The sequence below is a fragment of the Drosophila miranda genome, chromosome XR, assembly GCF_003369915.1.
Source record: "Drosophila miranda strain MSH22 chromosome XR, D.miranda_PacBio2.1, whole genome shotgun sequence".
NCBI classification, from domain to species: Eukaryota; Metazoa; Arthropoda; class Insecta; order Diptera; family Drosophilidae; genus Drosophila; species Drosophila miranda.
This window is the reverse complement of record NC_046674.1, coordinates 19,381,286-19,395,738: the sequence shown is the minus strand read 5'-3', so window position 1 is coordinate 19,395,738 and position 14,453 is coordinate 19,381,286. Positions and strand designations below refer to the sequence as shown.

At 44.2% G+C, this 14,453-nt stretch overlaps 3 protein-coding genes and 1 long non-coding RNA gene across 4 annotated transcripts; 1 reads left to right on the top strand and 3 right to left on the bottom strand.

Moving 5' to 3' along the window:
• Positions 1-2,251: 2,251 nt before the first annotated feature.
• LOC108153274 (gastrula zinc finger protein XlCGF57.1) lies at positions 2,252-4,060 on the bottom strand. Its single transcript, XM_017283143.2, has 2 exons — positions 3,511-4,060; positions 2,252-3,455 (listed from the first exon to the last, which is right to left on the bottom strand). The coding sequence occupies exons 1-2, from the start codon at positions 3,971-3,973 to the stop codon at positions 2,335-2,337; spliced, it is 1,584 nt and encodes a 527-aa protein (XP_017138632.1). The 5' UTR covers positions 3,974-4,060; the 3' UTR covers positions 2,252-2,334.
• Positions 4,061-4,621: 561 nt separating this feature from the next.
• Positions 4,622-5,662, bottom strand: LOC117186763. Its single transcript, XR_004471675.1, has 2 exons — positions 5,574-5,662; positions 4,622-5,472 (listed from the first exon to the last, which is right to left on the bottom strand). It is a non-coding gene; the product is annotated as an uncharacterized LOC117186763 (long non-coding RNA).
• Positions 5,663-5,697: 35 nt separating this feature from the next.
• LOC108151515 (ataxin-2 homolog) lies at positions 5,698-12,966 on the top strand. The gene is made up of 6 exons (XM_017280161.2): positions 5,698-5,867; positions 5,973-6,073; positions 8,977-9,032; positions 9,107-11,458; positions 11,533-11,691; positions 11,768-12,966. The coding sequence occupies exons 1-6, from the start codon at positions 5,821-5,823 to the stop codon at positions 12,017-12,019; spliced, it is 2,967 nt and encodes a 988-aa protein (XP_017135650.1). The 5' UTR covers positions 5,698-5,820; the 3' UTR covers positions 12,020-12,966.
• LOC108151519 lies at positions 12,480-14,365 on the bottom strand. The gene has a single exon (XM_017280167.2). The coding sequence runs from the start codon at positions 13,909-13,911 to the stop codon at positions 13,642-13,644; it is 270 nt and encodes an 89-aa protein (XP_017135656.1). The 5' UTR covers positions 13,912-14,365; the 3' UTR covers positions 12,480-13,641.
• Between the last annotated feature and the right edge of the window lie 88 nt (positions 14,366-14,453).

Sequence of the window (14,453 nt, the reverse complement as noted above, 5' to 3'; positions counted from 1 at the left end):
TATGTATATAAAGTCGTCCGCAACCGCAAGAGGCTCTTTTTTCTGTTCTTATTTAGCTCAGTACCAGTGTTGCCAGATTTTGAGTCACCATAAGATAGATTGAAGAAAAAAAAACTCAATAATAATCTAAAAATTAAAAAAAAAACGAGGGGGAACGTTGTGAGTTGCTGCGGACACAGCAACTCTACGGTTATACCCGATACTAAGTCAGTATGGCTCCCCTCCGGCAGACGCTGCTAATATTAAACGACACGACAAAGAGTGCGTGCGAGAGAGACAGAAAATCAGTCTGAGCGTGACGTCGGGCGCTGCGCGGCCACTGCAAATTGATTTCTTGCTTTTGGCTACAAAAATGATCCGATCTGATCCAGATTCAGCAATCTGATAGATATGGTCGTTATCTATGATTCTGCGTTTTTAGTTTTCTCGAATCAGCAATATTGTGGATGCAACAGATTTTCGTCCTTTGTGGGGGCGGAAAGGGGTGGGGCGAAATTTTGAGATACACGTTTTATAGTAAGATCTAACAGGAGTGCGGATACCAAATTTGGTTACTCTAGCCTTAATAGTCTCTGAGATTTTTGAATATCCCCAGATTTTCGTCCTTTGCGGGGGCGGAAGGGGGTGTGGCGAAATTTTGAAACAAACTCGTCTCGGTCCGATATATTAGGAGTGTGGATACCAAATTTGGTTGCTCTAGCTTTTATAGTCTCTGAGATCTAGGCGCTAATGTTTTACTCTAAGCGAAGACGCCTATGCTACGTGTGTGTTAGAGAGAGACAGGGCGAGAAAAAATGAAATTGTTTTCTTGATGCTGGCTATAATAATAACACGATCCAATTCAGATTCCGCTGTCTTAAAGATATGGTCATTCTCTACAATTCTACGTTTTTGGTGTTCTCATATCTTTAAAATTGTGGATGCCACAGATTTTCGTCCTTTGTGGGGGCGGAAGTGGGCGGGGCGAAGTTTTGAAATATTTTTGTAGCAGTGACATATCACAAAAGTCTGGATCCAAAACATCGTTGCTCTAGCTCTTATAGTCTTTGAGCACGAGGCGCTGAAGGGGACGGACAGACGGACAGACGGACGGACAGACAGGGCTCAATCGACTCGGCTATTGATGCTGATCAAGAATATATATACTTTATGGGGTCGGTCGGTCCATTTTCACCACAAATCTAATATACCCCAATACTCATTTTGAGTATCGGGTATAAAAAGGTTCAAAATATATTTTTTAGCGACAGCATGCTGCCTTTATTCGCACAACTTGGCCCCAATTGTTGCCTTACAAAAGCAGCAGTACGCTTTTCTGGGGTCAGTTGCGTAGCCACTCCTTAAATTCATCGAAATTTAACCAGAAATTGTGGAAATTTTGTTTATAAGACAACATGTTTAATACTGTAGTGTGACTGAAATTTATCAACGAAAAATTAACAAATATTGCAATACAATCAATAAACAAAAATTTGTTTGTGCTAAATTTTGTTAAGCCAAAAAAATCTTAATGAAATTTGAAATAAACTAGATTTCAAGCAATAAGCATTTCGATTACTTTTAAGTCAGTACAACAAACTTCGGTCTTCTCTCTCTCATCAAACATGGCGTCACCGTGCACCTTGATGTTTAATGTGTCATTCGTTCGTTGACGTGGCTGTCATTTGTCAACACTGTCACTCTACCATACTTCCGGCCTCCAGAACTAAATGGATTCGAGAATATGCCTCGTTTAATAGTGCCTTCACATTCGAATGATCAGGAATTCATATCCGAGCCCCTACGAAAAGATACCCAGCTGTCAGATAAAAATTAAATTAGTTGGAACAAGAGATCGATGATACCATATCGACTGATGATTTCGATTACTTCAAGGACCATATGACGATCTACAATATAGTTTATTCGGATACTTCATTAATCACTTATTTCTCATATACACCCTTCACACACAAAAATTCACACTCATAAAAATGTAAAAGAAAATAGTCGCCACCTCACATACCAAATCTTTTAGAAGTGAATGCCATACGAGTCCTGATAACGTGAGTACAAAATCTGTATTCTTCACATTTATTTCGCATCTATCTGTCCTTCAGCCCCGCAGATACGGAATGTAGCAGATACGGATGTGGCATAAGTACGGTAAGCGGCAACGCGACGACGGCCATGCTGCATATGAAAATTGGCGACGAGAATGTAGCGATTCAAAATCCAAATATGTACACAACTGAAGAAGTTGGGAAACAAATAATATTTTACATTTTTTATTTGAACTTAAAGAATTATTCTCAGAAAACGGTATTTCTCTATAGAGAGTGACAAATGGGATGACTATCCGTCCTTGTGAATGCATGTGCTTCTGAAGGTATTCCTACTCTCAATACTTTTTTGGTCCTTATTGTGGATGGCCATGTGTCTATCCATGGTTTTCTGCAGGCTAAACCTCAGGTTACAGATCGGACACGGGTGCAGAGCTTCCACTTTCTCCATCACCTTTGACGAGGATCTGTGCAAACGTATATGATATTTAAGGCCGCGTAAGCTGTCGAAGCCCTTGGGGCAGTGGGAGCACTTGTACGCCCGATCTCTATTGCTTGCATGCCACACAATATGTTTCTGCAGCGATTGGTTGGAGGCGAAGGCCTTTTCGCACTCGCTGCACCTGTAGGGCCGCTCGCCAGTATGACTGCGAATATGGGATTTGAGATGATGACTGTGCTTGAAGTCCTGCCCACAGACAGCGCACTTGAAGGGCTTCTCGCCGGTGTGGACGCGCAGATGCTTTTTTAGATTGGCGCTAACGAAAAATGATTTATCACAGTCGCTGCACTTGAAGGGACGATCCTCGTTGTGGACACGAAGATGGGTTATTAGATGCTGATTCTGGACAAATGTCAAGCCACAGATGTCGCAATTAAACGGTCGCTCTCCTGTGTGCTGTCGCATATGTGTCCTCAGATTGGCTTTCTTGGTGAAGGCCAAAGGGCAATTGACACACTGAAAGGGTCGCTCGCCATTGTGCTGCTTTTGGTGGTCCTTCAAATTCCTCGGCAGGTAAAATGCTTTCTGGCACTGTAAGCACTTATAAGGACGCTCCTTGCCATGGGTAATCAAATGCGCCTTGAGAGCCGTGCTCTGGAAATATGTCTTCGGGCAGTGGGAGCATTGATAGGGTCGCTCGCCGGTATGCGTGCGCTTGTGTATTATTAATTGGGCTCTGCTTCTGTAGCCCTTGCCGCAGGTCTCGCAAAGATGGGATCGCTCAAACTGTCTCTTGTGTGCGGCCATGTGCTGGGCCAGCGTGTACTTTGACTTCAGAGTCAAACCACACTCGGAACAAAGCAAAGAGGTGGATTGATTTGTCCTCGAATCGGTCTCAAGAGTAACGATCGACTGCAATCCGTCTGGCTCCTCCTTCATTTCAGTCATCTCCTGGATAACCTTCTGTATTTCTGCAACCAAGAGAATTCTTTATAGTACAATGTAATGACGTCTGCTTTGCCCTACCCTGATTTCCCTCAACGTGGGGACAGGTTTCCTTTGCCAACTCCAACCGATCCGCTACCTCATGCGACTCTGACAAGCCTTCCTTTATATCTAGCTGCCCTTCGAAGCCAGCCTCTTCAAAGGGTATCTCACTGGGTGGCCTCTCTTCGCTGTTGTGTGCCTCATCTACAAACTTGTTCTCTGCAACGCGTGTGTTCAGCAGGAGCTGAGACAAGAATCGATAGCTCTCCTCACACTTCATCTTGAAGCTAAAGGCACTTTTTGTGGCCAGTATGCAGGCCAGGCAGGCACACTGCGGCAGTGCATCCCGTTTAACCTGGCAGTCCTCGCTCAAAAGACCATTCAACATTTCAGAAATGCTCGAACCCGTAGTCTCCTTGCAGAAGATATCCTCCGATGTTACCGAGTTGTTCATGCAGAAACGACATTGTTGCGTAGTGCTGGACTCTATGGCACGTTTCATCCTGTTGAAGCAGTTCAATTGTAAACAAAGTCAAAAAAGGGAATGTTTATGGTAAGTAACAGTGTCAGTGTGGACGTATTTGCACCAATTAATAGCATTAACAGCTGCCCGCCATACATAACGATAGTTGAAAGAATCTGTAGTCACCGATAGCGTAAAAGTACCCGTGACTACAAATGGTCGTTGTCCACTACACTTAAATTAAGACTTTGAGACCAAATATAAAAACCTTATTTACGAGGAAAAGATTAAGTTTATTTTTTTAATCAATCTGCTGCCAGCACAGCAGCAAGAAAAGATAAATTCATATCCTAACATAATAATTTTCCATACATGAACAACACTTAACCTCTTCGTGCTAACAGCTGTCGCTATCAATTTGGCTATCGATAAATCAGAATAAAATCTCTGTTACACATAACATAGGCTTGTTTGCTGTGCATTTAACATTTAGATGCATTTAGAAAATTAAACATATTGATGAAAAAACCTAAAAATGAAAACGGACTGTTTTGGTTGAAAACGCATCACACGAAGCTGTAGCCTGTATAGCATTTATTTGTAACTCGCAACTATGGTCGTGCCTAAGGGCTCGCGCACACTGTAGCTGAAATCGGAGCTGAAAGCGGAGCTGATAGCAGATTTATAAGCTCTGAAAAAACAAACACACTGCACCGGTGCAAGTGCGCACATTGCAGACTGAGCTGAGCTGAAAGCTGAAAAAGCTCGCTGAAATCAGCTCAGCTTAGTTTGATCGATCAAGCATGTTTGTTTTTTCAGCAAGCTGATTGCTGATTTTGTTCAAGTGTATTGGTTCATAAGTGATCGAAAATGGGCTGCAAAACATTGTTAAGCGAAATTACGGTTAACCCAGAGCTGGGGAATAAGCGGGATTATTAAAAATATTTGAATCATAGTTTTATTTCTGGCAGGAGATAAATTGGGCAAAAAAGTTGTATTATTTACCATTTTCATATGTCAATAATAAATATAATATACTATGTCCCCAAGTACAGTAAACGCTAGGAAAACATCACAATGTTTATTATTATACAACATAATGAATAATTGAGAAATTTAATAATAATTCGTAAAATAAAAGTAATACGAATACAATACATAACGGAAATGTGGTTGAAATACACGGAATAAAAAAAAACGAAGAAAACTTCCGTCTGGCTACTGTACGTGCTGTGAAGTAATTAATTAACAATATAATAATAATAATTATAATGATAACTTTTGATGCCACTTGAGGAGACAAAGGGAGGAAATGGCTTTCAGCTTTCAGCAATCAGATCAGCCGACAATGTACGCACCTGCAAGCTGATTCTGCCTGGAAAAAGCTCTCAGATCAAGTGAGCTTTCAGCTCCAATTTCAGCGCCGATTTCAGCTCCGCTTTCAGCTATAGTGTGCGCGAGCCCTTACTACTTAAAAGTATCCGTGACAAGTAACAGGGTTCAGTTCTCATTCATCTCTATGTTTTGACCAGTGATCTCTGCTGCGACGAAAAAGTGATTCGTAATTTTGAATGGGCAATAAAAAAGGGTATGGACAACAGGCAAAAGCAGCCAAGCAAATTGCAAGGTTTGTACGAACCTCACCTCGCGTGCGAAGACAACATACCAAGGTATTCAAGGTATATTAGGCAAATGGGGTTGATTTCCCCTTGCATGCGCTGCATTTTCTGGGCCGTGTTGCCTGTTGTCCACACCCTCTGTTTCCTGTAATCTGTGACGACCAGAGATAGAGTTTATGTGTTTATGTTGTCGTTTCTTGCAATGATTTAAGTGTAATTGTTATAAAGTGTCTCAAGCTAAGCCTAAAGTTTTACTCATCGCTGGACATGGATATACTGGACATCGATGAGGCATTAAAGGATGATTCATATATGTAAGTAATGCAGTGGTGTTGTTGTTTCTGCTAATGGCTAATGGCACAGGCCACAGAAAGAGCAGGAGACATCATGCTATAAATACTTATGATACTCCTTGGCAGATTCCTGGCGGATAAGAACCACGACGATGTCTCCAATATACTTCAGCAGTGGAAAACGAATAATCAGCCTCAGCTGCATTCGCAGTACAACAATGAGCAGGGTAAGCCTCTTATACATACCTATGCATAGTGCATTGCACACACACACTCGTATGCCCATATGTGTGTAAATAAGTACGAGTGTGTACACATGTCCATGCATTCATGTGCAGTTGCGCTTTCTAAAAACAAATTTGGGTTAAACTGGCGGCTACGTTGACAATATTTGGACTATATGAAGTGGGCCGCTCGCTTCCGTACTTTCCGTGGTCGTCCAAGTGGTTTTCGCCATAATTGGCAAGCGCCAATGTTATTGTTGCGGTAATTAATCAACCGACACACACACACACACAGAGTCACATCCATATGCGGTACAAGCTGGACAGCTGTGCGTGGTCTGGGGAAAAACTGGCCACGCAAATATGGCTAGAATCTTGTGTAATAAGTAAATAATCCATGAATCTCATTTACTTCCTCTGCGACAATACGAAATGATCAAGAGCAATAATTGTACAAAATCTACTCTTCAAATGGATAACTTGGCTTTGTGTGCTCGCAATTAGAAGGTAGAATGGTACCCCATATATTCGCACTTCTGGTCTTATTCCGCTACTCTTCAAGACCTCACTAGTCTTAAATATATGATATATACAAATCCAAACTGCAATATATATGTATTTCTCTCGAACACAATGCCTGCTTTTTCCATAAACGTTTTATATCTGGTTTCAATTTCTTAAGTAGTGGATTGAATTTAAAACAAAAAATACTTTGGGCTTCCTTATAGTATTATTTAGGAGCATTAAGTGTGCCCATGCATTAGAATCTTGCTGCCATTTGACAACCCTTCCATTAACCGTAATTTCTTTGCTTATGTGTTTTCTGTTTGCGACGCCAGTTTTTCTGCGCAATTATCGTTTTTTGGTTTAATAAAATAAACGATGAAGGTCCCAACCAGTGAAAAAATAAATATAACGGCGGATCGCCTTGGGGTGCAAATGAAAGCACAACTGTATACCGGCATAAGCCACATAAAGAACAACTTACAAGACAAGAAAATGTTGAACGCGTACACAGAAGCTCTGATGGCCGCCTCTTCACACGTGACTGCTTCAGTCATCCTTGAAAAGCTAGATCGCATTTGCAGTCAATACCGGACGACTAACAAAGCCATCATGAGATGGAACACGGTGGAAATGTCATGCTGTGAGAACGTTAATGACGCGTACATTTTTCTGGCCCTCAAATACCTGGTAACGCCCGAGACGTTCGAACCGTTCAATTACAAGCGCAATGGCTCACGCGGATCCTTTTCATTGGACAACCTTTTGACTGCCAATCGAGTGAAGCGGCTGCAGACAAAATTGAACGTGATTTTTAGCTGCCAGAGAATTCAGATACGCGTGATTGAGGGCATACCCGAGCATACTCTGAATGCTGTAATTACTTCAGAATTCGAGGCGGCTGCCAAAGATGCTTTGCATTCCTCCTACGAGGACGCCACTCGCACTCTCAACCTCTCGCGTTTTCACACCAAGCCGGAACTGAGCGCTCACTTTTGCCCCTTGTACGTGGACAAGTTTTTGGTGGGTGTTCTGCGCTTAATATCCAAAGAAACGCCCCAGGTGTCTAAGATCGTTCTCAGCGACAACTACTTGTGCTCGCTAAAGGCATTTAGTGTGATTCCTAATGGATTGTTAGCCGGCTTGGATTGCCTGGATATAAGCAGCAACAAAATTGACGATCTACGCGATCTACAGTATCTGGCCAATCTGAAATTGAAAAGTTTAATCTTACAGGGCAATGGGGTGGCTAATCTGAAAAATGATATTCTAGCCATTCTTCCCCAACTCCAGAACCTGCAGGGATGTCGCCAATCGCAGAACAAGGAGAACTTTTCTATGGGTCGGCCAAAATTGAAGCTGTTCGAGAGTGCAGCACCCGAAAACTTCGTCAATACCTTTATCAAGGATTTCTACCAGTTCTTCGATCATCCCGACCAACGCTCCCAGCTGGAGCAACGCTACCACGAGTTGGCCACGTTCTCTTTGAGTGTGCCGGACACGATGAAGCACGTCTTAGCCTACAGGCTCTACAATCGCAATTGCAAGACCCCACAATCTGCATTTGCCCGCTCGTCAAAGCTGCAGGTTGGTCCTAAGGCTGTGCTCCATGCTCTGGGTCGCTTGCCCAAGATGGAAACATATCTCCAAGGTGTCAACGTAGATAGACAGATGTACACTGCTCATGTGCGCATTTTCACCATAACTGGCCGCTTTATGGAATACAGCTCCACTGGCCATGATCTGCGTAACTTCCAGCGCAGCTTTGTATTGGAGCTGCAAGAATCACCTTCCGTCTGGGTAATAAAAAACGATATGCTCTGCATCATTCCACTCATTGAAGGAAAGTCTGCTGAGCGGAACATTAAGGCTTTGAGTGAGTCCCAGGTGGATTCTGGCCTGGAAATGGCTGCGCAGATGGAGCAAATGAACATCAATATGGCAACGCCACCCCTAATATCAACTATTCCCAAAAGCTTGCGCGAAGAAACTACACTCAAGGACATAAAGGAAGTGTCTCCAATGCTTCTGATCCTGCCTCCAGAAATAAATGAATTCGAGAATATGCCTCGTTTGATAGTGCGTGGTGCACTTTCACATTCGAATGATCAGATACCAGATAAAAATGATGTTTCTGAGTTGGAAAAAGAGATCGATGATACCTTATTGACCGATGATTCCGATGAGCTCATCATCAATGAAGATGTGCTCTTCGCCGAGTGTGATCTATAACATAGTTCAGAATCAAAATTAATTACTTAATAATTTCTTAAATACACAAACACACACCACAAACACACAAACACACACACACACATAAAAGAAAAAAGAAGTCGTCAGTTCACCCAACGAATCCTCTAGAAGCTAATCTCCATATATTATTGTATTATTTCCCTAAAAAGCCTACAAACACAACTCGAAGACCTTCACCCGCCCCAAGCGACGGAATCTGGATTTCGTGAGTACAATTTTTCTTGAATTTTTCATGCCAAAGTTATGAAATGTCATCTAATCCCATATGTATTCCTGCAGGCCCAAAATGCATCTTCGATCAACGAGAGCGGCCCTGGCACAGGAGCGGTCAGCGGCACACCGACGATGCTGCAGCTGGAAATTGGCGGTCTGGTCACCACGAACATGCACAAATCCTTCCTGCAGGACACATCGCCGCCGTCTTCCATTTGCTCTTCCATGAACACGGAGAGGATGAACAACTCGCTGATCACCTCGGCGGACTTTAGCAATCTCAACTTTCTCCAATCCACAATCAGTCTGCAGCAGGAGCTGAGCCTCACTACCACTCTGATCAACCAGACGGACAACGGCATAAACGGGGGGCTAGTTAATGGAGGTGGAGGGGCCGGCTATACGCTCAGTGACATGATCAGAGATCGCAAGGCCCTAGAATCGCTGACAATGTGTGAAGAGGATGGCACTCTGATCAAGGACTCGCACATTGGACAGATCGACGAGATCTCGTTGACACTGAGCAAGACCGCATCCGGCTGCAGTACAATGGACAACAGCACGGAGAGCATGTCCAACCCCTTGGCCACAGATCGCACCATCCTGATGCCTGCCGTCCCTGCTGTCTATGCTCCTGCCCTGTCCATGGTCCTGGGCGAGGAAATGATCGCCGATACAACGTTCAATCTTACCATGCTGCAATCCGAGTCTGAATCCCTGTCGGTCGATGGCAATGCCACCTTCAAGCGGGTGGCGGCGACACCAGCTTCTACTTCAGTCACCGCTTCGTCGGATGAGACGCAGCTTTTGGCTGGTCGCCAGATGAACACAACCTTCACGGATGGCTGCAATACTCCAGAGGGCCGGTGCGAGACGCCCGAAAATATCGACAGGAAGCTGGCAATGGAATCATCCACGCCACTGACCACAAACATCCGCTCCCACTACTACCACAATAACAATAACAACAACAAGCAGGGATACACGCCCACTCTGAAGGGGCGAGGCGGGATGGTAGATGTAGACATGAACTTGTCACCCATTGTAGGCCTCACGCCCCAGAAGGGCGCCGGAGCCGGTGGGCGGCTGAACAACACCTTTGAGACGGTGGCCAAGGCAGCGGTGCCATTCGATGGGGAAAAGTTTGTGTTGGACACAATGGAGATATTGGAGCAGATCGAACAGCCACTGGATGGAACATACAGCTTGCAAATGTCCGAACAGCACAGGCAGATGCAGTGCGTGATGGATCTGGCCGAGGCAGAGGTGGAAATGCTGGCCCAGCAGGGCGATGAAGAGCAGTTCGAGCACATGCTGGCCGAGCTGGGAAAGGTGAATGCCCTAAACGAAACTCAGCTGAAGATGCAGAAATCGCTGGAGACCATCAAGCGACGTTTTCACAGGGATGAGCCGGAGGCAGAAGCAGGCGAGCAGCCCGAACAACAGCACCAGCAGCAGGTGGAGAAAGCAGAGACCACCCCCACCCTCAATCAGAGCCACTCGAGCAACAACAGCAGCAGTGCAGGAGAGCGTCTCCTGAGCCGTCGCAGTCGCCTGTATGACGATGTCAATCTCAGTGGCATGCATGGCAGCAACGGGAGCTCTGCCAGCTGCAACTCCGCTTCGTTTATAGTGCAGCGCAGGGAGATGCCTCAGGAGGAGCAGGCAGCGCCTGACACAGTGCCCAAGCCGGAGGAGGAGGAGCAGCAGCAGCAGACCAGCTATAAACTGGCCGAGCGCCGTGAACGAGACCGCGACCGTTTCAAGACCATCAAGATAACGAAGGAAATGCGGATGCGCGATGATTCGCAACAGGAGATAATAGTGCCTTGTATCGACGATGATCCACAGCAGCAGCTGGCGGAGGAACAGACGGAAGGGGAAGATCTGCCAACGCAGAGACAGGGTTCTCCGCCAAGCCGTCTGTCTCGCCGAGATCAGAACCCCTCCGTTTACTACAACAACAGCAACAAAGCGGAAAGTAGTTCGAGCAACTATTTGACCTATAAGAAGCCCAAAGAGAAATCTCTGCTCAGTCGTCGCCAGGTGCCTCAGGAGGCACAGATAGCAGAGAAATCCTCCACCGCCTCCACTCTACCCCAGCCGCGTTCCCTCTCTCGACCACGCTACATCAGTGGCCTGCAGAAATTCTCGATGGTTAGTAAGGCCACATCCGCCGGGGCCGGACTGAATGCCACTCCAGCCGCTGCTGCCCCGACTACGGTCACAGCGACAGCCACATCGAGTGGCGAGCTGAAGAGTCCCATGGGCATTAAATCCAAGTCGTTCCACAATCTATCCTCCACCATGAGCGGCATTGGTGCTCCCAGACCTAGTTTGGGTTGCGGATTACGTCGACCGGGTCAACAACCCAGCAAGCTAATGGCCGGACTCCGTGGACCCGTGCAAGCACAGGAGGTGGGTGCACAGTATGTGGCAATAATCAGTATGACAGATATTTCAATTGTTTTTTGTTTGTTGTTATCTTGCAGGATGAAGCGGCCGTGTTCAAGGTGCCCAAGTTGGGGAGTGGATTGCGTGGCCCGCCGCTGGCAGGTGCAAAACGAACTGTGGGCAATGGGCTGGCCCGTCCCTCGTCGGGATATTACAGCCTGAGCGTTAAGACTGCTCCAGAGGCAGAAACTCCAGAGGTTAGTCCATGTCCTTCTTCTATCTACGTATATGTTTTGATAATTCCCAAATAAAATTCATTTGGGTCTTTTACAGAGCCTTTCGTCGGCCTCCTCGCGCGGCAGTCTCTATGGCTATAAGGACAACAGCAAGGGTGCTGCTGCTTCCAATGGCGGAAATGTTCCTCAGCCGAATTCCTCACACTTGTTCGATACCCAGGTGCTCTCCTCGAAGCTGACGCAAGTGACAACGGGCGGCACGGGCATACCGAAGCCATCGGGTCTGCGGCCGCCCTCGCAAATGAAACGCAGTGGCCTGCCACGACCCTCCAGCATTGTTAGGCGTTAGGATTGCCACCTACCACGACACGCACCTCGCGATTGTTTTCATGCCCGTATCCGTAAACTAACCATTTTTTTGTTGTGTATTTTTTGTTCCGCTCTCTTTATGTTTATGTATTATCCATCGATCCCACAACACATTTCCCAATAATCCACTTGCCTAGTGATTTCGAAACACTACCATTTATGTTTATGAATTAATATAACGAAAATTTATGCATTTAGTTGAAAAGCAGAGCAGAAGCAGAACATGGCGACTTATAAAAGATTAAACAGACAAACACGTAAACATAAACATAAACATATACCCTAATTAGTATAGAACAAATACACACACACACAGACACACCCGAACTTTGCCTTACGAATTATTAGAAAGAAACAAAAAAACAAACAAAATAAAAAGATACGAAACGAGATGATGAACGAGAGAGAGAAGATTGTAAACGAGAGATGAGATAAATAGCTGTATATTTTTGTAAAATCAATGCAAAAATTCTATAAACGTTATTTGCTGTGAAGCGTTTTGAGTGCTGCTGCAAAAGTTAGAGAAGAAGCGAATCGAATAAAGATTACTATAATTAATACAAATATACAATAAGCTCTGCTCAGTGGCCGCACTGGACCACAAAATTAACAAAAGGAAAGAAAACAAAACGAAACGAGGAAAAGAAAAGAAACGTAACTCTAAAAAAAAGGGTTTTGACGAAACATGTTATAAATCGAACTTATATTATTGTATAACATTATCACATATATATATATATATATATATTTGCAAGTATAAACAATATAAAGAACACTAAACGACATCAATATGAATTGTCTACTCAGATATTTGTACGAGAGGACTTATCAATTATCGACTGTTTCTATTTTGATAAATTTCAAACTACATTGTCCCCCTACTCTCAATGAAAAGCCATCATAAAATGTTTTTTTGTTTTTTGTAAACCGTCGAAGAATATTCATTTTGAGTGAAAAGAGTTTGAATCATTTTTGTAGCTATCCACGTGAAATGGCATAATAAAATCAATTGCTAGCTAGCAATGCAAAAAGTATAAACCCTGGGCGATCTATCGACTAAAGCTTTTGTCCATCCCACATATGCATATCCTAAGTTAAGTTTAGTCATGGCCTAACCCTTATGTAGCCTTAGTTTAACCAAAAGTATTGTATTGGTATTGGTTCACACCATGTTCATGGTAGTCATCTTATCTCACCTCCCCCACTCATCGTATTAACATTACTAGCCCAAACAACCAACATTACTACTCCCCCAAGTACTCTCTACCCTAGCGCTAACCCATTAAGCTTTAGCCCGATTAGGTGATGATGTTTTCCTGGATCGAATTTAGTTAGCCTCTAAGACCTACTCTGGGCTATTACTTATTTTTGGCAACGCTTTCGTATGAACCCCACAACGCAAAGGCCAGTTTGGGTCAGTTTGGGTCGTGATCCGTCTGGGATTGGCCATAGTATTTGAATAAGAATAAAACCAACCGTTCCAGCAAGTCTTTTTTGACCAAGCCAGACTTTCAAATAAAATCCACAAAAATTGTGCTACAATATGTTTGAAGATTGTTTATTTTATTGTTGGGCTACTTGATAATTATGTCTATAGCATTTTTAGCCAGTGTATTTGCAGATGCCCCACTTGCAGTTCGTCACCGTGTTCGAGGCCGGCCGACACCAATTGTTCTTCCAGGAGCAGTATATCACCTTGGGTGGAGCCGCTGTTGTTACACTCGCAACTGTCGTATTAGATCCTGCGACGGGTGCAATTGTTGTGGTACTTGGCGCCACTGGAACCACATAGACAACGCGCCTGATTTTGAATCCCGACGCGGCCTGGATGACGACGAGAGCAGCCAAAGCACAGATCACAAAGTATTTCATTATTGCTGTTGTCTCAGTGGGTTATGTCTTCGATCTTTGATGCCACGGGTATTTATACCACACCATCGAAATACAGCTTGGGTGTTTTTTTATGTTTTGTCAACAAATATATGTACATGCATGGTATATTTCATGGGCTGCAAGCTATGGATGGAACAGCTGGTTGACAAGGCCAATTAATGGAAGAAATATTTAACCATTTCAGATGGCATTGCGTCTAACCCTGCTGTAAACCAGATTGTATTTGTTAAACCATGACTTTGAATGGTAGCCACCTTATAGCGGAAAAGAGCAGATGATTTATTTGGATCGAAATAGTCTTCCATTAGGAAGAAATAAAAGGAATCTTTTTGAATTTGGCAGCTCCAACAACACCACACAACAAACCTCGAATTGAGCAGCGTCATTCACACGACATGTATTTCCTTTTTGCATTCACGTCTGCATTGCCCACCGACTGACTGCACGCAAAAGTGTCTATGCACCTCTGGTTATGCTGCTTTTTAAACACAGCATCATATCATTGAAGAATTTTGGCAAGG